General features: G+C 44.4%; 1 protein-coding gene across 15 annotated transcripts in view; it reads right to left on the bottom strand.

Moving 5' to 3' along the window:
• The window catches only part of LOC119850538, a 117699-nt gene that overhangs the window by 60267 nt on the left and 33544 nt on the right, over positions 1–23888 (bottom strand). For 8 of the 15 annotated variants that reach the window (XM_038388708.2, XM_043507222.1, XM_043507223.1 and 5 more), the window contains 5 exons: positions 14440–14652; positions 14092–14298; positions 12573–12754; positions 9812–9929; positions 8730–8819 (listed from right to left, as the gene is read on the bottom strand). In XM_038388708.2, coding sequence (XP_038244636.1) covers positions 8730–8819; positions 9812–9929; positions 12573–12754; positions 14092–14298; positions 14440–14652 — 810 coding nt within the window. Of the gene's footprint in view, positions 1–8729; positions 8820–9811; positions 9930–12572; positions 12755–13075; positions 13285–14091; positions 14299–14439; positions 14653–23888 lie in introns of those variants that run through there. The other 7 variants (XM_038388703.2, XM_038388705.2, XM_038388706.2 and 4 more) reach the window with 6 other exon arrangements.

The raw sequence follows: 23888 nt of genomic DNA, 5'->3' as shown, positions 1-23888 counted from the left end.
GCGGGGACAGCAGAGCAGCTCACAGCAGGAGTTTGCCTGGGAGTTCGCCTGGAGTGAGCCCAGTGAGGCTTACATCTTGCCAACGTCTCTGAGGAAGCTCATAGTAGGTAGGAGATATGGAAGGGGGGGGTTCAGCTATTGTGACCTGCACTGGATGTGCCATGTTTGTCTTTCTTCCACAGGACAGAAGCGACTTTGTCTGTACAAAGTGCAAGCTGGTCTCCATATTGGAAGAGAAGATTGAAGGTCTGGAGCAACAGGTAACGACCCTGCGTTGTATACGAGAGACTGAGGATTTTCTGGACCAAACTCAGGATAACCTTCTAGGGGCACAAAGCTCTAAAGATATAGAGCAGGTTGCACAGAGGAGCCAAGAGGCCAGTGAAGAAGCTTGGCAACATGTGACCTCCAGAAGAGGTAAGCGGAATGTCCGGGTTCCAGTAACACAGACACAGGTAACTAACCGCTTTCATGTTCTCTCCACAGGTACCAATGCGGAGAGTGGACCAGATGATATGTCTGGGGGGAGAAAGCAGAAGGAGACCCCGCTGGTTGGGAGGCATGAGATGCGATGTCCTGAGGTTGGGGGTTCCACGACCACCACTCCCAAGAGGAGAAGGCGGGTGGTGGTGGTCGGGGACTCTCTCCTCCGGGGGACTGAGTCATCTATCTGCCGCCCTGACCGGGAAAACCGAGAAGTCTGCTGCTTGCCAGGGGCTAAGATTCGTGATGTGACGGAGAGACTGCCGAGACTCATCAAGCCCTCGGATCGCTACCCCTTCCTGCTTCTCCACGTGGGCACCAATGACACTGCCAAGAATGACCTTGAGCGGATCACTGCGGACTACGTGGCTCTGGGAAGAAGGATAAAGGAGTTGGAGGCGCAAGTGGTGTTCTCGTCCATCCTCCCCGTGGAAGGAAAAGGCCTGGGTAGGGACCGTCGAATCGTGGAGGTCAACGAATGGCTACGCAGGTGGTGTCGGAGAGAAGGCTTTGGATTCTTTGACCATGGGATGGTGTTCCATGAAGGAGGAGTGCTGGGCAGAGACGGGCTCCATCTTACGAAGAGAGGGAAGAACATCTTTGCCAGCAGGCTGGCTAACCTAGTGAGGAGGGCTTTAAACTAGGTTCACCGGGGGAAGGAGACCAAAGCCCTGAGGTAAGTGGGAAAGCGGGATACCGGGAGGAAGCACAGGCAGGAATGTCTGAGAGGGGAGGGCTCCTGCCTCATACTGGGAATGAGGGGCGATCAACAGGTTATCTCAAGTGCTTATATACAAATGCACAAAGCCTTGGAAACAAGCAGGGAGAACTGGAGGTCCTGGTGATGTCAAGGAATTATGACGTGATTGGAATAACAGAGACTTGGTGGGATAACTCACATGACTGGAGTACAGTCATGGATGGTTATAAACTGTTCAGGAAGGACAGGCAGGGCAGAAAAGGTGGGGGAGTAGCACTGTATGTAAGGGAGCAGTATGACTGCTCAGAGCTCCGGTACGAAACTGTGGAAAAACCTGAGTGTCTCTGGATTAAGTTTAGAAGTGTGTGCAACAAGAGTGATGTCATGGTGGGAGTCTGCTATAGACCACCGGACCAGGGGGATGAGGTGGATGAGGCTTTCTTCCGGCAACTCACGGAAGCTACTAGATCGCATGCCCTGATTCTCATGGGTGACTTTAATTTTCCTGATATCTGCTGGGAGAGCAATACAGCGGTGCATAGACAATCCAGGAAGTTTTTGGAAAGCGTAGGGGACAATTTCCTGGTGCAAGTGCTAGGGGAGCCAACTAGGGGGAGCGCTTTTCTTGACCTGCTGCTCACAAACCGGGTAGAATTAGTGGGGGAAGCAAAAGTGGATGGGAATCTGGGAGGCAGTGACCATGAGTTGGTTGAGTTCAGGATCCTGACGCAGGGAAGAAAGGTAAGCAGCAGGATACGGACCCTGGACTTCAGGAAAGCAGACTTTGACTCCCTCAGGGAACAGATGGCCAGGATCCCCTGGGGGACTAACATGAAAGGGAAGGGAGTCCAGGAGAGCTGGCTGTATTTCAAGGAATCCCTGTTGAGGTTACAGGGACAAACCATCCCGATGAGTCGAAAGAATAGTAAATATGGCAGGCGACCAGCTTGGCTTAATGGTGAAATCCTAGCGGATCTTAAACATAAAAAAGAAGCTTACAAGAAGTGGAAGCTTGGACATATGACCAGGGAAGAGTATAAAAATATTGCTCGGGCATGTAGGAAAGATATCAGGAGGGCCAAATCGCACCTGGAGCTGCAGCTAGCAAGAGATGTCAAGAGTAACAAGAAGGGTTTCTTCAGGTATGTTGGCAACAAGAAGAAAGCCAAGGAAAGTGTGGGCCCCTTACTGAATGAGGGAGGCAAGCTAGTGACAGAGGATGTGGAAAAAGCTAATGTACTCAATGCTTTTTTTGCCTCTGTTTTCACTAACAAGGTCAGCTCCCAGACTGCTGTGCTGGGCAACACAAAATGGGGAAGAGATGGCCAGCCCTCTGTAGAGATAGAGGTGGTTAGGGACTATTTAGAAAAGCTGGACGTGCACAAGTCCATGGGGCCGGACGAATTGCATCCGAGAGTGCTGAAGGAATTGGCGGCTGTGATTGCAGAGCCCTTGGCCATTATCTTTGAAAACTCGTGGCGAACGGGGGAAGTCCCGGATGACTGGAAAAAGGCTAATGTAGTGCCCATCTTTAAAAAAGGGAAGAAGGAGGATCCTGGGAACTACAGGCCAGTCAGCCTCACCTCAGTCCCTGGAAAAATCATGGAGCAGGTCCTCAAAGAATCAATCCTGAAGCACTTAGAGGAGAGGAAAGTGATCAGGAACAGTCAGCATGGATTCACCAAGGGAAGGTCATGCCTGACTAATCTAATCGCCTTTTATGATGAGATTACTGGTTCTGTGGATGAAGGGAAAGCAGTGGATGTATTGTTTCTTGACTTTAGCAAAGCTTTTGACACGGTCTCCCACAGCATTCTTGTCAGCAAGTTAAGGAAGTATGGGCTGGATGAATGCACTATAAGGTGGGTAGAAAGCTGGCTAGATTGTCGGGCTCAACGGGTAGTGATCAATGGCTCCATGTCTAGTTGGCAGCCGGTGTCAAGTGGAGTGCCCCAGGGGTCGGTCCTGGGGCCCGTTTTGTTCAATATCTTCATAAATGATCTGGAGGATGGTGTGGATTGCACTCTCAGCAAATTTGCGGATGATACTAAACTGGGAGGAGTGGTAGATACGCTGGAGGGGAGGGATAGGATACAGAAGGACCTAGACAAATTGGAGGATTGGGCCAAAAGAAATCTAATGAGGTTCAATAAGGATAAGTGCAGGGTCCTGCACTTAGGATGGAAGAATCCAATGCACCGCTACAGACTAGGGACCGAATGGCTCGGCAGCAGTTCTGCGGAAAAGGACCTAGGGGTGACAGTGGACGAGAAGCTGGATATGAGTCAGCAGTGTGCCCTTGTTGCCAAGAAGGCCAATGGCATTTTGGGATGTATAAGTAGGGGCATAGCGAGCAGATCGAGGGACGTGATCGTTCCCCTCTATTCGACACTGGTGAGGCCTCATCTGGAGTACTGTGTCCAGTTTTGGGCCCCACACTACAGGAAGGATGTGGATAAATTGGAAAGAGTACAACGAAGGGCAACGAAAATGATTAGGGGTCTAGAGCACATGACTTATGAGGAGAGGCTGAGGGAGCTGGGATTGTTTAGTCTGCAGAAGAGAAGAATGAGGGGGGATTTGATAGCTGCTTTCAACTACCTGAAAGGGGGTTTCAAAGAGGATGGCTCTAGACTGTTCTCAATGGTAGCAGATGACAGAACGAGGAGTAATGGTCTCAAGTTGCAATGGGGGAGGTTTAGATTGGATATTAGGAAAAACTTTTTCACTAAGAGGGTGGTGAAACACTGGAATGCGTTACCTAGGGAGGTGGTAGAATCTCCTTCCTTAGAGGTTTTTAAGGTCAGGCTTGACAAAGCCCTGGCTGGGATGATTTAACTGGGACTTGGTCCTGCTTTGAGCAGGGGGTTGGACTAGATGACCTTCTGGGGTCCCTTCCAACCCTGATATTCTATGATTCTATGTTTTCTAGACCTTTCATCATTTTTGTTGCTCTTCTCTGGACTTTCTCCAGTTTGCCCACATCTTTCCTGATATATGGCACCCAGAACTGGACACAATACTCTAAATTGAGGCCTAATCAGCACAGAGTAGAGTGGAAGAATTACTTCTCATGTCTTGCTTACAACACTCCTGCTAATACATCCCAGGATAATGATTGCTTTTTTTGCTATTGTGTTAAACTGACTCACATTTAGCTTGTGATCCACTATGATCCCCAGATCCCTTTCTGCAGTACTCCTTCCTAGGCAGTCATTTCCCATTTTGTATGCATGCTACTGATCGTTCCTTCCTAAGTGGAGTACTTTGCATTTGTCCTTATTGAATTTCATCCTATTTACTTCAGACCATTTCTCCAGTTTGTTCAGATTGTTTTGAATTTTAATCCTATATTCCAAAGCACTTGCAACCCCTCCTAGCTTGGTATCGTCCTCAAACTTTATAAGTGTACTCTCTATGCCATTATCTAAATCAATGAAAAATTTTGAATAGAACTGGACCCAGAACTCATCCCTGTGGGACCCTACTTGATATGCCCTTCCAGCTTGACTGTGAACCACTGATAACTACTCTCCGGGGACAGTTTTCCAACCATTTATGCACTCACCTTACAGTAGCTTCATCTACATTGTATTTCCCTAGTTTGTTTATGAGAAGGTCATACAAGACAGTATCAAAAGCCTCACTGAAGTCAAGATACACTACATCTACCACTTTCCCTCTATCCACAAGGCTTTTTACCCGTGTCAAAGAAAGCTATTAGGTTGAAGAGGAAGTGTAGAATCATTAGAGTTGATGCATGGGCCTTCTGGCATGACTTACCAACAGGAACCAGTCGTCGAGATAGGGAAAGACAAGGAGATCAAGGAGTCTGGCGTGAGCTCTCACTACCTTGAAGACTATGCCAAAAGGGAGCACTCTAATGAAAATGGTCAGGGCCCATCATGAATGTGAGGAAGGATCTGTGAACAAGATGAATATCTACATGAAAGTAGATGTCCTTCATATCAAGAGCTGTAAACCACGTCCTTTTTGGGGGATGGTATTACAGAGGCCAGTGAGACCATATGAAACTTGACTTTATAAACAAAGTGGTTGAGGTGGTGGAGGTTGAGAACTGGTCTCCATATGCTCTTCTTTTGGGGTATTAAAAAAAATAAGTCAAGTAAAAGCCGCTTCTTTGGTATCTAGGGAGACATGTTCTATCACTCCTCGCTTGAATATGTAGCCCACCTCTTACTGGAGAGTAGTCCCTAAAGGAGGTAGGAGAAGGGGGTTGTGGAGGAGATAGGAATGCAGACTCAATCACAGAGCCAGCGCAGATGACATTCAGCACCCACTGGTCTGGTACTACATTCTAGGGGTTGAGAGCACGCCAAACAACCTACAAAAGGCATGTGAAGGTCGGACAATGTTTGGCCTAGTAGTTCACAGCTCTCAAGATCCCTTCAAAAATTGTGCCTCACTGCAGGTTGAGATTGGGAGGCCAAGCCTGTTGTAGAAGGTGCAGGAAAGCAAGTTCTTTGAACATTCCACCTTTTGCATGGTGCTCCATAAGGTATCTGATGGGGAAAACCTGTTGAGCCACATAGAATATCGGGGTTGGAAGGGACCTCAGGAGGTCATCTAGTCCAACCCCCTGCTCAAAGCAGGACCAATCCCCAATATTTGCCCCAGATCCCTAAATGGCCCCCTCAAGGATTGAACTCGCAACCTTGGGTTTAGCAGGCCAATGCTCAAACCACTGAGCTATCCCTCCCCGCATGTCTAGGTCTAGATGATTATCGATGGAGCTTTCTCTTGGGAGCAGGTGTATATGTCCCCAGAGAGTGGAGGATAGCCCTGGAGTCCTTCAAACTATGGAGGAATTCATCCATCTTGTGACTGAGTAATTGTGGTTCATTGAAGGGGATTTCCTCCACAGTATTCTGGACCTCTCAAGGGAACTTTGACACATGGAGCCATGATTCTCTGCACATGACAATGGTAGTAGCCATGGCTCTAGAGGATATCTCAGTGGCATCAACTCTATACTGGAGGGCAGCCTTGGCTATTAGTTTGATTTCGTCTATCGATGCCTGGAAACAAACGCTGTCCTGTTGTGGAAGACTGTCGGTGAACTCCGCAAACTTAAGAGTAGTTCAAGAAGTCAGACTCGCCCATTGTTGCCTGATAGTTGACTATCCTGCACTGGAGATTAGATAATAGGAAGACCTTTCTCCCCAGTAAGTCTGGGCACTTACGCTCTGCAGGAGGAGACCGTGGGTGTGGCTGTAGAGCCCTGTCAGAAGTGGCTTATGCCAAGAACTTGGGAGGAGGGCGAGAAAACAAAATTTCAGCCCCTTTGGCCAGTGCACAACATTTCCCCACCCTGTTGGGGATGGAAGTACAGGCAGCGGGAGTGAACCAAACAGCCTTAATGGGCTCCATTATAGCTTCGTTTATGTGGAGCATTCTTTTACTGGATCCAAACGGGTGGAGGATGTCAAGGAGTTTGTGCTGGGATTCCTGAAAACCCTTCAAGAAGAATCTGTAGTTCCCCAGCAACCCTACAACAAAGATCCTGGAACTGCCTGAATTCACTGGGCGGCGGGAGGGAGACCTGGGGGTTATTGCTTCGTCCAAAGATAAAGATAGCAGTCTTGTTGGTTCCAGCAGAACTGTTGGGTCCAGTGCATATTGCTCTTTCTCCTCTAAAGGATCTGGGGGGATCAGAGTGTCTCAAATCAAGAGGAACCAAGGAGTGACTCCCTAGCAGACCTGAGAGACGCTGCAGAGCGGTACTGGTCCCAGGGCCCACAATATGGCCAGTAGGCAGGGTTAAAAGGGGGACATGGAAGCCCCAATGGCATGAAGTGCCAGCGGCTCCAAGCTAAATAGAGGTTGTTCCCAAGCAGGTGTAAGTCTTTTGGGTGTGGAAGATATGTAGGGCAAGGAAACGAAGGTTCCCCGGGTGGTTCAGAGTCTCCCAATGAGGAGAAAGCTGATTCCTGTTCCAGAGGTGGTGCCGATGAAGGGAAGTTGCAACTTGAGGAAGGAACAGGCAATAAACTTCTCTGAGCTGTTGATTTCCAGGTGGTGTTATAACATCTCTGGAAAGGAACAGACCAAATGGAGGGGATGCCAGATCCGGGAGTGTGAAGATGTCCTGTGGAGCAGCCTGGGACTCGGTTCTCCCCAGTGTGAGAGTGGCTGTCTTTGTCTGGACCATCAGAGCTGGAGAGGGTGCTGTCGAAGACTGTGCCGCAAGTAGGAGGTGAACTGCCATTGGCAGAGCCAACAGATCCTGAGGTCTGGGAGGTGCCGAGAACAATACAGACTGATCGCTTTCCAGCATTTATGGAGCTTGATATTCATGGACTTTCCTGTCAAGCCTCTGGGACTTAGGATGCACTACTGTAGAACCTCAGAGTTACAGACACCAGAGTTACAAACTGACTGGTCAACCACACACCTCATTTGGAACCAGAAGTACACAATCAAGGCAGCAGCAGAGACAACAATAAAAAAGAGCAAATACAGTACAGTACTATGTTAAATGTAAACTATCAAAAATAGATTTGACAAGGTAAGGAATCTCTGTGCTTGTTTCATTTAAATTAAGATGGTTAAAAGTTGGATTTTTCTTCTGCATAGTAAAGTTTCAAAGCTGTATTAAGTCAATGTTCAGTTGCAAACTTTTGAAAGAACCACCATAACGTTTTGTTTAGAGTTGTGAACAACCTCCATTCCCAAGATGTTCGTAACTCTGAGGTTCTACTGGGAAGTCCTCTTGGGCTGAGGTGCTGGGCTTCTTCAGAGCCAAATCCGGTGTCGAAGTCCCAGGCATATGAGAATGCTTCCTGGGTTCCTGAGAAGATCCTGCTGGGGGTATATGGGGGTAACATCTCTGGAACCAGTGTCAGACTTCGCAGTAGGAAGTCCAGGCCTTGCTTCGTCAGGCTGGTGTACAGGGGGTTTCCCCCATCTAGGCTGAATTGAACCCTCTCAGTCTTTTCCACAGAGGTGTTTTCAAAGGTGGAGTTCCTGCCCTCCCCCCCAGGCACGGCTGGGGAATGAGTGGCAGATACTGCACCTCACTGCAAGGTGAGCTTCCCAAAGCAATAGTGGCTGTCACTGACAAAGAAGGATTGCAGGCAGGAAACACAGTTTGAAGCCCTGAATCTTGGGCTGAGTCCAGTACCCACATGCGGCATTGGGGAAAGAAAAGTGTTCACCCAAAGATAAATCTGGCACTAAAAACTATGAAAACGCTAACATTATTAACTGTACAAGGTGCTAAAAACTATTTATAAAGCTAAATAATATCTTAAGGGATGAAGCCAAAGCTACAGACACAGAGAGGTTCCGACCTGGCTCATGCAGCAGTGAGAAGGTGGTCGATCTGCCCCGCCTTTTATCTACTTGGTCAGAAACACAAGGTGAGCCAGGGCAGACTAGTGGACAATATTTTCAAATTCTCCGGCTCCAGGCACATGGTACGTACGCATAACCCACAGTGGAACACGTTAGGGATCATCACTTGAAGAAGAATTTTCTCGTTCGAACAAAAAGTTGGTCAGATCATGGCTCCCAAGGCACTCACTCTGAATTCCTTCTCTAGGATTTTCTTCCTAAGGTCATTTTCTTTCTGGAATGAGGCTGGATTTTCTGCACCAGGTCCTTTCCGTTGCTGCTATGAAAGAACAGAATACTAAAAGCATTAAAAACATTAGAAATGTAAAGCTCCACACTGCCCCAATCACCAGGCTGTGTCGCACAGGTAATTTAGACCTTAAATGGGTTTTATGCATTTTTTTAAAAGTGATCTTTCCTAAGGTGGGGGGGAGGGGGGGAGAAGAGAGTGTTTAAATCAGAAAAATTCCATGAACTGGAAACATTTGGCTAGACACAACTGAACACAACAAAGCTTTCAACTGCACAAATCAGAGACGTTCCCAGAAGAGAACCTTGATGGAGTCCTCAAGACTCATCACACTCAAGGACAGCAGTGGCTGGCATGCCACACCAATGTTATAGTGATAAAATTGAGATTAAGACAAGTAACTTCAACTTTATTTTGTGTAAGCCTCACTACCCATCTTGCCTGAGGACATGACACAAGGCAGAGATAGTTTGTTTATTTTCTCTATAAAAGGTCCCTATACAATTGTACTAATGAAGCACAGTGCCTAACTTTCATTCATCTTTAGACTATGGAATAGCCTTCCAAGAGAAAAGGAAGCTCTATTGCTTAGGCTGTTTCAAACCTACAGGACAAAACACTGGAGGAACATTTTGTAGGGTACAGTTCAGCACGGTCTCCTGGATGATGGACTAGATCGAAGAACATTTTCATCTCTAACCTGGCAATCTGAGAGCTGAGGATCCCCCTACATTTTCTCTTATTGCGCTGCTCCCAAGGCTTGAGTTAGATCTTCTTCATATGCGATTTCAGATTATCCATCCTCCTTTTCTCCCCACTAAAACAACTAAGCATGAAAAGCCTTTCTCCGGGTTTGAAATACAGCCCGTCTGAGTCTGAGTGGCGGGGTGAAGTTAGCTGGAGGAGAATAACTGTTTTAACCACTAACAAACATGACTTTCTATTGCCTGGAGGCTGTTTCCAGACCCAAACATATCTGCCACCCAGTGTCTTGTACTAGGAGGGGGAAAAGAATTACCAACCTCTTGCTGGAGCTGAGTATAAAGTGTGTCCTTCTCCATTTCCATTTGCACCCGCTGATTTTCCAGCTCTTCCAGTGACTTTTCCATGGGCTGGATTTCATCTCTTAAATCCAGGTCACTGCAAGATCCAAGTTACTTAAAAGTTAGGCTATAAACAAAGTGACCCACTACAAAAAAAAAAAAAAAGACATTGCATGCACTGATATTCTACTTGAATTAAGTGGATATTTTTTCTGTAAAAGAATTACACTGATATTCTGCTTTAATTGCTTGATTACTAACAGCAATTCACTGTGAACAAATTTGACAATCCTGTGCCACTCATTTTGTTTGCAAAGCTTTTCAAAGATCCGTGAGTTCCATGGCTCATTGGTTTGCACATCACATTATAATCTAGGCCCTCATACAATAGGGCCTGATCCAGAGCCCACTGAAGTCATGGAGAAGACTCCTATTAACTTCAATAGCTTTTGGATCAGGTTCATAGCCATCAAAGCTGGGGACTTTATATGTAAAAACTTATGTTTCCTTGCTGGAAATAAATAACCTAGGCAAATATTTTCCAAGATTACATGTAGCATATCAAAACAAGCCAGTCACACAGGCAGGAAAGTTAACGACAAGGCAAAAGGACACTACCCATTTTGTGTGTCCATGTGCGCAATTAATTTTGTTGTGTGCATCAATATGGAGTGATGTGTGACACACTAAGTGCAGGGGACTGGACTAGATGACCTCTTGAGGTCCCTTCCAGTTCTATGATTCTATATTGGTGCACATAACAAAATTCATGTGGTGGGGATGGGGCCGAGGGGTTCAGAGTGTGGGAGGGGGCTCCAGCTAGGGGTGAAGGCTCTGGGGTGGGGCCAGGCATGAAGGGTTCGGGGTGTGGAAGGAGCGCCTTTCCCCACCATGGAAGGTCCGTGCTGGGGGAGAGGCATCTTTCCCCGCCGCAGCCCTGAGCCCCTGCGTGGGGCTTAACCGGCCGCGGCGTGGCCGCGCAGCTTAGGGGGACTTTAGTAACACATATTAATTCTGCTTTCCAGACAGTACCCAAGTGTGTGCTCCCTGAATCCACTCTAGCTTTTTAAAGGTTAGAGTGTGAACGGTAAGACAACAATGATTTACATCAGCCACCATGAACAAAGACAAAAAGACTGCATCGGGGGGTGGGGGGTTTACAATCCAGATCTGTGACTTGCACTGAAGTCAGAGGAAGCTGAGAATGCTAACACCTCACAGAACTAAGCTCTTGAATTTTAAGACAAGAGACAGAGAACCTGTTTGTTATGGGCCTCTAAAATGATCTACGGAAAGCACAAGCCAAGATACTAGAAAGCCCACCACACAGACACTCTGAGGACAGATAAATATTTAGCACTTTTATAACCATTTATATCTTGAGAGCACTGTACTAGTGTGAGCTAAAGGTGGTACAGTCCATTCTAATTCAACTGAAAGGTTAGGGACATATCAACTTTTCCAATAGTGATGAACTTAGTGCACTGCTGTGGCCAGTAATCCATACAGCCAGCCACCAACCTAGCCCCGACCAAACCAGAACACTTAATTGATTCTTTTTTGAACTCTGCACACTTAAGGGCTGATTTACATGGCAAGCCCTACAAGTTGTAGTATGATTAAGGCCCTACCAAATTCACAGTCCATTTTGGTCAATTTCACAGTCATAGGATTTTAAAAATCATAAATTTCATGATTTAAGCTATTTAAATATTTTACAGATTATAATTGTTGGGGTCCTGACCCAAAAAGGGGGTGGAGGAAGAAAAATCACAACGTCATTATGGGGGGCTGCAGTACTGCTACCCTTACTACAGCTCTGCTGCTGGCAGTGGCAGTGCCTTCAGAGCTGGGTAGCCAGAGAGCCGTGGCTGCTGGCCAGGAGCCCAGCTCTCAAGCGCAGAAGTAAGGATGGTATGGTATTGCCACCCTTATTTCTGCACTGCTGCGGGCAGAGTTGGGTGCCTGGCCAACAGCCGCCACTCCCCAGCCCTGAAGCCAGTGCAGAATCAAGGGTGGCAATATGACCCCCCCCCCCCCGCAACTCCCTTTTGGATCAGGACCCTCAATTTGAGAAATGCTGGTCTCCCCTGTGAAATCTGTATAGTATAGGGTAAATGTACACACAAGACCAGATTTCACGGTGCATGACTCGTTTTTCATGGCTGTGAATTTGGTAGGGCCCTAAAGGCAGGTCTACACAACCGCTTCTGGTCGATCTAAGCAACGCAATACAAGTTACGTTCGTAGCATAACTTAAGTCGACGTAGCTTAAATCTACTTACTGTGGGGTCCACTCTATGCTATGTTGATGGGAGACACTTTCCTGCCAACATTGCTTCCGCCTCTCATTGAGGTAGAGTACAGAAATGCCACTGCATCGATTGCGGCAGTACTGATTTAGCTTCATAGTGAAGACAAGCTTTAAGGCTGAGGAGCCACACTGACATTCACTGTACTGTAGCACTGTCCACACAGAATGTTAGCACACAGCAAGCTGGTGAGCTGCAGAGTCAGACCCTGGCTTGCTGCACAGTAACTTACGAGCCCTTAGTCTCAGTGGGATCACCTCTGCATTCTACCTCTACTTGTAATCTGTCCCATTTTATGGAAGTGAAGAGCATCTCTTGTACCCCTGGCAAGTTGCTGAAGTGGTTCCCAGTTTAAAAGAGCTTGAGTGATCAACCACTACCTCATGTAAGACATGCTACTGCAGCAGGCTTGTGAGAGTTGAAGTTACCTCATTATTTCTGTAACATTAAAGCTGTCAGTCTTCGTACAAACAAAAGCTAAACTCCCATATTGGCCATCCATGAGCAGCTGCCTCCGCAGGTTTGCACTCAGCATCTCTTTGGCAGTCTTGTCATCCACAGCTCTGGTGATGCTGGCTACTACCCATACTGCATTGCAGTTTTTTAAATACTAAAGGATGGCAAGAAAAGTCAGTTTACAGGAAAACTGTAGTAATTAGTTCTAAAACTTGAGAGTTTCAACCAATTCTTAATACATTTAGAAGAACTGTCCAAAAAATTTATTTTTTTAAAAGAAACACTGTTCACTGTTTCAGAATCTCCAAACCTGCATGAGTGTCTAAGTGGTAGAGTGACACTTAGGGCAGGTCTACACTACAAGGCTAAGTCGACCTAAGTTATGCAACTCCAGCTACGTGAACAACATAGCTGCAAAAAGAAAAGGAGTACTTGTGACACTCTGAAACCTGTAACATAGCTGCAGTCGACGTACCTTAGATCGACTTACTGTGGTATCTACACTGCACTGGGTCAACGGGAGAAACTCTTCTTGTTCCGGTGGAGTACCGGAGTCGATGGGAGAGCGATCGGCAGTCGATTTACCGGGTCTTCGCTAAATCGACCCCCGGCGGATCTATCACCGTGCATCGATCCCCTGCTAAGTGGGGACAAGCCCTTAGAAATATTAAGTGGAAGCTCCAGCTGGATAATGCAAAAGGAAAGAATTCCAAACCTATTTACGAGCAGAGGCTTTCAGAGTTGCTATATAACAGTTACATGTGTCTAACAGTGGTGAACCATTTTTCAAATTTAACATTAATCAGGTTTTTTTGCACTCCGTTATCTACTGAGGCACTATAAGACAAGACAGTTGCCCATATTTTCGCAGAATGCACTAATACAAACACAATATAGCAGTGTTGCTGATGGAGATGTACAAAAGGGATTGAAATGGCACAGAAGGTCTGTGTAAACACAAACACAGCTGTATTACTTCTGACTGTACTACGATCAGTCCCTAATAGGAATGCATCCTTCTAAGGGAGGGATAAATGTCCTCAAGGCACCTAAGAGTGCAATATGATAGCATCTATGGTGATTACTTACACACCTCAAATAACAATCAGTGTATGCCCTGAAGCACAAGGATGGATAGCACTTGTAATTGTATCCTAATTAGTGCAACTGTGAAAGCCATTTATCCATAGAAGCTAATAATCCTAGAGTTTTAGTAATCAGCTTGTCACTATGGCATCATGCAGCAGCAAGTGCCACATGTTAATTACATGGTATTGCAAATGTTTATGTTTGAAAAACAGAGGAAAAGGGAAGAGGTTGCTCATGCGTCCAATGCATATTGAATGACATAATGTGTGCAAAAGCATTATATAGCAGTTAAGAAGGAAGATGCTGTTTCCAATGCACATCAGGTCTGGGAACCAGAAGGGACATAAGGATTTAAAAAAACAAAACAAACCACAGCCTGAAATTTCAGAGATGCCATTGTACCTCTTTGGCAGCATTATCCCTGGCAGCATTGGAATCTCGTATTCCAGGCAAATCCACCAGCACTGCCCCAGTCTTCAAGACATTAGCACCGGGAACACGGATTTTGACACATTTAACAATGGGCCAAAATTCTCCACCTTTCATGTCGCGTAAGTTATCAGTCCGAGAGTCAATGAATTTCTCTATTTTTGTGCGAAAATCTGCTGCCTAAGCAATGGACAGAAAACAAGAGTAAGGTTCACTACAGGCAATAGGCTGAGCTACTCCATTTATTGTCTATATCATCGTGAAATAGCCTGAATGGGTGAAGATATAGGAAGGCCACACCTCAAATCATGCTGCGTTTACCTTCTCTGCAGAGATGTGCTTTACTGTCCCAAGATGCTGAGTCACCTCCTTCATCTCCTTCAGCTTTGGAAGTTCTGCTATCGTTCCATATACAGCTTTCACACGACTATAGGCAGCACCAGCTTCAGTCTTGCGATCTGGGCATCGTTTCTTTAAGTTACCAGATTTGTCTTTCATGTCTTCTAGGAGAGCTTTCAGCTCATTATCCCACTCCTGAAGTGGGAAATATAGAAACAATTGAGACAATACTCCAAAAGAGTAACTTTGTAATTTGTTATATGTAGAATAACTATTCAAGTTAAAATGAATCAAGACTAGATGCTCTGTTTGCCCTAAGATATTTTTACGACATACAGAGGAGTGAGTTCTATTACTATTGTTCTGCTGAGACCAAGAAACCTTTTTTAACTTATTACGCCAGCTAGTCAGTAAAACAGGAAATATTTTCAAACATTTTTAGAAGCTTTTTGTTTGTTTGTTTTTTCCCCTTGAAGACTGATGAAAGTTTTCCACTCAGCTCTGATTCTCTCCCTCAGATATTTATATAGCTCCCTTTTACCATAGTACCTAAGCACTAAAATTAAACATACAATATGAACAGCATCGCCAACGACTGGTACAAAGAATGGCTACTGAAAAGATCCAAGATAGTTCCAACATATAGAATGAGCAACATTCCTATTTTCAAACTACAGGGTGACAGGGGATCGATTTAAATAATGATTTGAATCACCAAGTAGAAATCCTTCATTTCAATCACTGATTTTAATCTAGTTTTCCACTTGTACTTCAATTATTTTCTGAAGAAAGGTACATTCTCACTGGTTGATATAATCATTAAAATATGTTGATTTACAACTAGACAGAGCTTCTATACTAGTTCTGATACATCTTTTTGCTACCTAAGAGGGTACATTATAACTATATACATTTATTTAAGCAGTTATATAGCTTAATATTTTCAGATCCTTCTTAACTGCATTTTTAGTATGTTAGAAAATGGTGAATGACATTTTGCTTACTTATTAATAAACATTTTGCACATAATTTGTGTCAATCTGCATTAGAAGGGTAATTAAACACAAAATATCATATTTATTATTTAAATGTTTTAGAATCCTAGAAACGTAGGACTGGAAGGGACCTCAACAGATCATCTAGTGCAATCCCCTGTATTGAGACAGGACTAAGAATTATCTAGACCACCCCAACAGGTATTTTTGTAACCTGTTCTTAAAAACCTCCAATGACAGAGATTCCACAACCTCCCTAGGTAATTTTTTCCACTGCTTAACTACCCTAAACTTTTCCTAATGTCTAACCTAAACTGTCCTTGTTGCAATTTAAGCCCATTACTTCTTGTGCATCCTTAATGGATATGGAGAATAATTTATCACCATCCTCTTTATAACCACCTTTTATATACTTGAAGACTATTATGTCCCCCCCACCCAGTTTTTCCAATCTTCCCCCATAGGTCATGTTTTTTAGAACTTTGACCAGTTTTGTTCCTCTCCTCTGGACTTTCTCCAGTTTGTCTTCATCATTTCCAAAGTGTGGCGCCCAAAACTGGATGCAGTACTCCAGTTGAGGCCTGATCAGTACTGAGCAGAATGGGAGAATTATTTCTCATGACTTGTTTACAACACTCCTGCTAATACATCCCAGACTGATGTTTCCTTCTTTTGCAACTGTGTTACGCCACTGACTCATATTTAGTTTGTGATAGACTATAATCCCCAGATCACTCCTAGGAAGTAATTTCCCATTTTATATTTGTGAATTGATTATTCCTTCCTAAATGTAGTGCTTTGCATTTGTAGTTATTGAATTTCATCCTATTTATTTCAGGCCATTTCTCCAGTTTGCCATGATCATTTTGAATTTTAATCCTGTCCTCCAAAGCACTTGCAACCCCTCCCGGATTGGTATTGTCAGCAAATTTTAAGTGTTCTCTCTATGCCATTATCCAAATCATTTATGAAGACATTGATTATAACCAGACCCAGGACAGATCTCTCCGAGACCCCTTCCAGCTTTTTTGTGAACTACTGATAACCACTCCGAGTACAGTTTTCCAACTAGTTGTGCACCCACCTTATAGTAGGTTTGTTTAGGCTATGTTTCTCTAGTTTGCTTATAAGAAGAACATGTGAGACCTTACTGAAGTCAAGATATATCACATGTACGGCTTCCCCCCATCCACAAAGCTTATTACCCTGCCAAAGAAGAATATTAAGATGGTTTGACATTTGTTTTTGACAAATCTATGCTAACTGTTACTTATCACTGTATCTTCTAGGTGCTTACAAACTGATGGGTTATTTGCACCATTATCTTTCTGGGTACTGAAATTAAGCTGACTGGTCTATGATTTCCTGGATTATCCTTATTTCCCTTTATAATAGATAACTACTGGTTCTACTGTATTACCTATGAACACTAGAGTTACAAACTGACCAGTCAACCATACACCTCATTTGGAACCTAAAGTAAATAATCAGGCAGCAACAGAGACCCCCGCCCAAAAAAGCAAATACAGTACAGGGCTGTGTTAAACGTAAACTACTAAAAAAACAAAACAAAAGGAAAGCAGCATTTTTCCTTCTGCAAAATAAAGTTTCAAAGCTGTATTAAGTCAATGTTAAGTTGTAAACTTTTGAAATAACCATAATGTTTTGTTCAGAGTTACGAACATTTCAGAGTTACTAACTACCTCAATTCCTGAGGCGTTTATAACTCTGAAATTCTACTCTATATTTGCCCTTTCCCAGTCCTCTGGGATCTCTCAGCTGTCCATGAATTCTCAAAGATAATTGCTAATGGCTCAGAGATCTCTTCAGCAATTTCCTTAAGTACTTGGGATGCATTTTGGTCAGGCCCTGCCACCTTGAAGACATCTAACTTATCTAATTAATTCTTTAACTTGTTCTTTCCCTATTTTAGCCTCAGATCCTACCCAATCAATGTTTACTATGTGAATACCAAAACAAAAACGGCATTTAACACTTCAGCCATTGCTGTGTTTTCTGTTATTGTTCCCTAATTGTTGAACAATGGATTTAACCTGTCCTCGGTCTGGTCTTCTTTTTGCTTCTAATGTATTTGTAAAATGTTTTCTTGTTACCCTTTATATCCTCAGCTAGTTTAATCTCATTTGTGTTTTGACCTTTCTAATTTTGTTGCTACTTGCTTGTTTTTGTTTTATATTCATGCTTAATAATTTGATCTACTTTCCACTTTTTGTGTGACTCTCTTGAATTTCAGGTTGAACATCTCTTGGTTAAACTAGTAGATTTTAAGAGATTATAATAAATGTTGCCCTTCACATATTTTGTACTAAATTCAGACTTAGCAATAAACCTGTTTTAAAGTGAAGAAAAAAACCAACAATTTAAATAAACAAAAAATTGAAAAATCTGATTCAATAAAATCACATTTTTTATTTTTTTTAAATCACTGATTTTTATCCACCTTGCAAGATGAATTCATCTCTGACATTAACTTAAACAAATCCAACACTGCACCAAGGATGAATCCAGCCTTTTGAGTACCACTTAGGTAACAAGCTTAAATAGATTTCTGCTCTGGAGGCAGTGGAGGAAGATCTGAACAGCAGCTGAAATGATTGAAAACGATAAAAGGAAGCTAAACCTGAAATAATATACAAGGATCCATAGAAGACACATCAAGTGGAATAAAAGAAGACAAGAGAAAAGACTATACGCTATACACAGAAAAGAAAGCCATTTAACAGTGCCCTCAGCATGTATTATGGAAGGTAGAGAGAGAAGAGTGCACGGGAGTTCGAATTAAGAACTCAAAGTTTTCAGGATTTGGGGGTGGGAAGTAGTGACTAGTAATCCAAAATGTCAGCTCGATAGCGAGGGGCTAGGGTAGAGATGTAAATCTAAATAAAATCCGTACTTTATCCCTCACTTGGCCTCTATTTTTGGAGCCTCCTTCACTGAAAAGCTCCAATGTCTGCCACCACTGCCACTCACAGCCTTGCCAAACAGCAGCGGAGCAAACTCAGACTCCTTCCATTTCACTGCTACCCACAGAGGTCTAAGCAGCAGACGACAATGACAAGAGCTAGTCACTCTGCTGCATCCTGGAAGAGTAGCAGCAGCAAAGGCAACAGAGCAGTCTATCTGCCAAAAATCACATCACACACATACAACTGCATCAGTTCACTCTCAAGTCAAGTTTGAAAGCTATCTTGTCAACCATAAGTGATATAAAGGGAAGCTATTTACCATAAGGTAACTGGAGTCCTTTGAGATGTGTGGTCCCTATCTGTATTCTCCTGTAGATATGCATGAACTCCACATGTTTGAGACCAGCACATTCTTGCAAGTAGCATCCACTGGTCCATGCCTGCATCCTTGCTCTCCTTGTGTTCTGTATCGAGACAGAGAGGCAGGGTGGACCAAATGCCTCTCCGGTTCCTTCTCTACTGCAAATCTTATCATGATCCAAAGCACAAGGGAAGGAAGTAAGGAAGTGGCATAGGGATAAGGACCAGGCATTTTGGAAAAGTTCTAGTTACAAAAGGGTAGTGATTCCCTTTCTTCTTCACATGCTGATCCCTATGTGTATTTCACTGTGGGTGACTGACAAGCAATACTAGGAGGTGGTGATGCAAAGGTGCAGGTGATATAGCTGCTTGTAGAACCACAGTCCCAAAGGATAAGTCAGTGGAGGAGTCTTAGTCCAGTGGGTAATGTCTTGTAAACATATGCACAGAACTCCATATTGCTGCCTTGCAAATATCAAGTGGGGGGTACCTTGTGAAGCGATGCTACCGAGGCTGCTTGTGCTCTGGTACCAGTGAGCCCATACCGCATGTAGGGGAGGAAGATGTGCCAACTGATAAAGCAGGATGCAGCCAGAGATCCATCTAGAGATTGTCTGGGAGGAAATAGCTTGTCCTGAGACTCGTTCTGCTATAGCAACAATCAAGGTGACTCTCTGATCTGTTCTGCTTGCTGCAGGTAGATGTGCATTGGTCTCGTCAAATCAAGAAACGAAGCCCTTTTCTCTTCAGTGGAGGCAGGAGGCTTTGGGAAGATGAGTGGACAGTCCGGTTTATGTGAACTTCTGAAACTGCCTTAGGGATGAATTTCAGGTGCAGTTATAGCAAGACTGTGCATCTTTATGGAAATTTGCGTAAGGTGGGTCTATCGTTAGGGCCACAAGCTCACGTGCCCTTCTGGCCAAGGTGATAGCAACAAGGCAGATTATGTTCATTGATAGATAAGACACGGAACATGTAGCAAAGGGGTCAAAAGCTGTCTTAGTGAATGCAAAAAGTACTAAAATGAGGTTCCAGTGAAGAGTTGATTTTGTTACTGGCAGAAAGGTTCTGGTTAATCCATCTAGGAATCTAGATGTTACTGTGTAAATAAAAATAAAGTAGCTATCTGCTGATTGTTTATAAAAATTGCTTGCCACCAGGTAAACCTGTATCAAGCTAAGGGAAAGACCAATCTTGTGGGTAAGGAGGGAGACTGCAAGAATATCCGCTGTGTACCTGCAGATATATGATTCTGCTGGGCCCGAGGGAGAAGCGCTTCCACATGGACAGCTAACATTTTTCTGATGGAATCTTTTCTGCTTGACAAACTGGTCTCGAGTGGGTCAAGAGCATGAGTGCCAACCTCAGGGCAGACTGTCAAGGAGCAGGGCACAAACCCCAGATTGACTGATTGTTCTATAATTAGATTTCACCGACCAAGTAACAAGTGTGAACTCCTCAATGACTATACCAGCCTTTCCCTGGAATCACAGACAGTCCATTTGGGCACTCTGGTCTATCTTGACACCCAGGCAAGCCTGCCTTTGTGACAGATGGTCCCTTACATCAAAAAATCACAATATTCAGGTTACTCCCAGTCCCCAAGGGCAAGTCACTTATCCCAGGTCAATCGTACCCATGCACACTCAAAGACAACACTTGTAGCCAATCGTGTAATAAACTAAAGATTTATTAATGAAGAAAAACAAACAAGAGTTATTTGCAAAGTTAAAGCAGATATACATACTCAAATGAGTTACAATCTTAGGTTCCAAAAAGTGATTGTAACTGCTGTATATGTCAGATCCATATGTCCCCTAAGGCAAGCTATGCAGCTTGAGGATCCCCTGCTTATGTTTAGAAAACTTTGCCCTTCAAAGTTCAAGCCACAAAGAGCTACAGTTCCTTCTGGTCGGGCATTTTTATTTTCTTCCTCCAGAGTTCAAACTGATGTCAGAGTGTCCAAGTGCTATCCTCTCTTTATGGGGGGGGGGGGGCAGGCATGGGGGACAGAGAAGCAATCAACGAAGTCTGTCCTTTGTTGTTTCACAATGGCTCATTTACCTTCAATGGACCTTCTTGTGTGCTGAACAAGCACTTTACATTAATTAAGGCTCCTTTGCTGTTTGGTGAGAAACACAATTACAAATGCAAACTCTCAATACAACTTTATACCATGGGCTAACAGAGGTTAAACGAGATCAATACATGCAGCACCCTACAAGCATTTCATCAAGTCTAAACACTAAAACACATTCTTTTTATTGACTTAACGTCTATTTCACAGCAACGCAAACACAGAGGTGAGCCAGACTGGTCCCAGCTATGCTTTTGTCAGTGTTCAGGCAGGCATGGGCATAACTGGCACCTGGTCTGCCAGCGTCACACTGCTGGTCTCGAGAATGAGTTGCTCAGCCTCAGAATAGGAATATTCCAGGCCCATCCAAATACGAAGCCATGGGGTGAAAGGCACCAGAGTTGGGATGCCTGAGCCGGCCATTCTCTGGAGTCAGACGATCCAGGATGGTTGAATGCTGATGAGAGGACATGCTGACATTTTTAGGAGGCTTATAAACCAGAACTGTTTGGGTCCTTTGACCTCAATGAAGATGACTCAGGCTCTGTCTGTCTGAATTTTCTAAAGAACCAAGGTAGCAGCAGAATAAATAGTTCAAGTGGTGTGTCCAATGGAGTAGGAGGAGAGTCACCCCTGGAGCAGCACGTGTTGCATTTCTTGTTTTCTCGGGAGGTGAAAGAGTCCCAAGTGGGGGTTCCAACTGAGTGAAAATGCTGTTCACCACTGAATCAAGCAATCCACATCACACTGTATCAGTGACCTGTCCACTTAGTTATTTACCACTCCATCAGTGTGTGTTTCATTTGAAACATTTATCAGTGATTATTTTATGTTTTCTCAAGAGCTATGAATCATGAGTTCTTTTCCCAGGTTGGTATTATCAATACCAATATAACCGAGTGGAATTTTAGTTTGTGAATAAAAACATTGAGTTGTCATAGGTCGAGACTGGGTCTCCATCCTGCCTTCTTTTTGGGAACGAGGAAATATTTCACACATAAACCTCTTCCCAATGCTGAAGAGGTACCTGCGCTATTGGTCCCCGTTGGAGGAGAGAGAGATCTCCTTTTAAGAGTGGTCCCTGAAAAGGGAAGGGGAAGGAGGTTTTGGAGGAGGAGGAGGAGAGAGAAGCTCGATGGTATAACTGAAATGGATTATATCCTGCACCCACTTGTTTGTTGTTACTACCCTCCAATTATGGGGCGGGGGTGGGAGGGAGAAGAGTGCTAGGCACCTACCAAAGGAGACCTGGGAATTGGGTAGAGATGGCATCAACTTTGGTTCACAACTCCTGAACATTTTGTCAAAAGTATCTTTCGGCCAGGAGGTGCGGTTGGGCTGATGTAGTTAAGTGGAGGGTGCAGGGTATCGTGCCTTTGGGGCCTTCTCTGTCTTTTATGAGGCAGTTCGTAAGAATGCAGATGGTAAAATGGTTGAGGCATAGGTCTCTATTTGTATGGTTATTAATGGTATTTCCTCTTCAGGGTTGATCTATATATTTAATATATATATTAAAAAAAAAAAAAAAGAAGATTTGGCCACCAGTGTGTCTTCACCGATAAGGGCCAGAAATTGAGCCCTGTCCTGCTAGGGTAGTTTGTCCTTAAAATCTAGAAACTCTGAATAATTCAGAAAATCATACTTAGTACAACATTCTAAATTGGAGGTTAGTAGATTTAAACACCTTCCTCTCTAACAGATCCAGACGTTTGGCCTCCTTGTCAGTCGTGGTGGCTCTTGGGTGTCGCTGCCTAGATCTTTCAATGATCCTGAACAACCAAAGTTTAGTGCAGGATGGGTAAATAAAATCTCTGCCCCTTTTGCAAGCATAAAGGAACACTTCCCAGCCCTCTTGGGGGAAGGACACACATTACTGGCGTACGCCAAATTGCTCTTGCCAATTCCAGTATGTCTGTGTTCACTGGGTGTGCTATCCAGTTGGATCCCGTGGGTTTCAGGATGTCCAAAAGCTTATGTTGAGTGTCCTGGATCTCTTCAGGAGATGTGGAGCACTTGGGCTAAACTCTAGCAGTTCCTGGAATTGCTTGTGGTCATCCGGAGAGGATGGCGAAGCTGGAGCAGCTGCCTCATTCAGAGATGAGGAAGATGTAGCAGGAAGAGAGCCTGAAATATAAGCGCTTGTATCAGAGGCCTGAGCTAAAGTAATGGGCAAGCTTTGCTGATATAAAGCAAAGTTAGCAAAAGTCAGGCTGTAAGCAAACATCAGGCTCTGCCTGCTTGCAAGTTCACAAAATCTGGCAAGAATAGTGCTGATATTGCAAAAACACACACTCCTAAGAAGTGCTAAGCACAGAGTACTCAGGCATCCCGATCTCAAGTGGTACCAGAACATCCCTGATATCAAGGACGGTACAAAAACAAACAAACGCTCCCCATGGATAACAGGAACACACTGACCCCTCCGGGGTAGTTTGCCCACTACTTTCGCTCAAGCCTCTGATACAAGCGCTTATATCTCAGGCTCTCTTCCTGCTACATCTTCCTCATCTCTGAATGCGGTAGTTGCTCCAGCTTCGCCATCCTCTCCGGATGACCATAAGATAAGGTCAGGATGACAGGGTTATGAATACAGATGTTTTGATCGAACCAACATGTACGAGGAGCTGGGTAATAACTAGCCATGTCCGGGGGCAGTAACTATGTCAGAGGAGCAGTACGTAACTTGTTTGTGTCAGGGTCTAAAGAGATATCTCTCAGTGTATGTGTCTTGGTCCAGCCAAGGGGGAAAGGAAAGGCCCACTATCCACTGGGATGCATCCATTGTCACAGGCATACTTGTCTTAGTATCCTTGTAGAGTCTGCCAGGTGTTATTACCATGCTTTGTCGACAATAAACCTGGTCTGGCACCTTCGGATCTTCTGGTCATTGAGTGGTTTGCTCGAGGTCTGCTGTGCTGGCTGTCTTCACAGAGCTGGGGCAGCACACAGGGAGAACACACGCAGCTGAACATCTAACTATAGAAGATACCCTTGTCAGTACCAGCAGAACCATACTCTTCCTCTTCTGTACGCTCAGAAGGAAGCTCTGGTTGTTCTCTTGGAGGGGAAGGG

The sequence above is a fragment of the Dermochelys coriacea genome, chromosome 2 (genome assembly GCF_009764565.3).
Source record: "Dermochelys coriacea isolate rDerCor1 chromosome 2, rDerCor1.pri.v4, whole genome shotgun sequence".
Taxonomy (NCBI): Eukaryota; Metazoa; Chordata; order Testudines; family Dermochelyidae; genus Dermochelys; species Dermochelys coriacea.
This window is presented reverse-complemented; position numbering and strand designations above follow the sequence as displayed.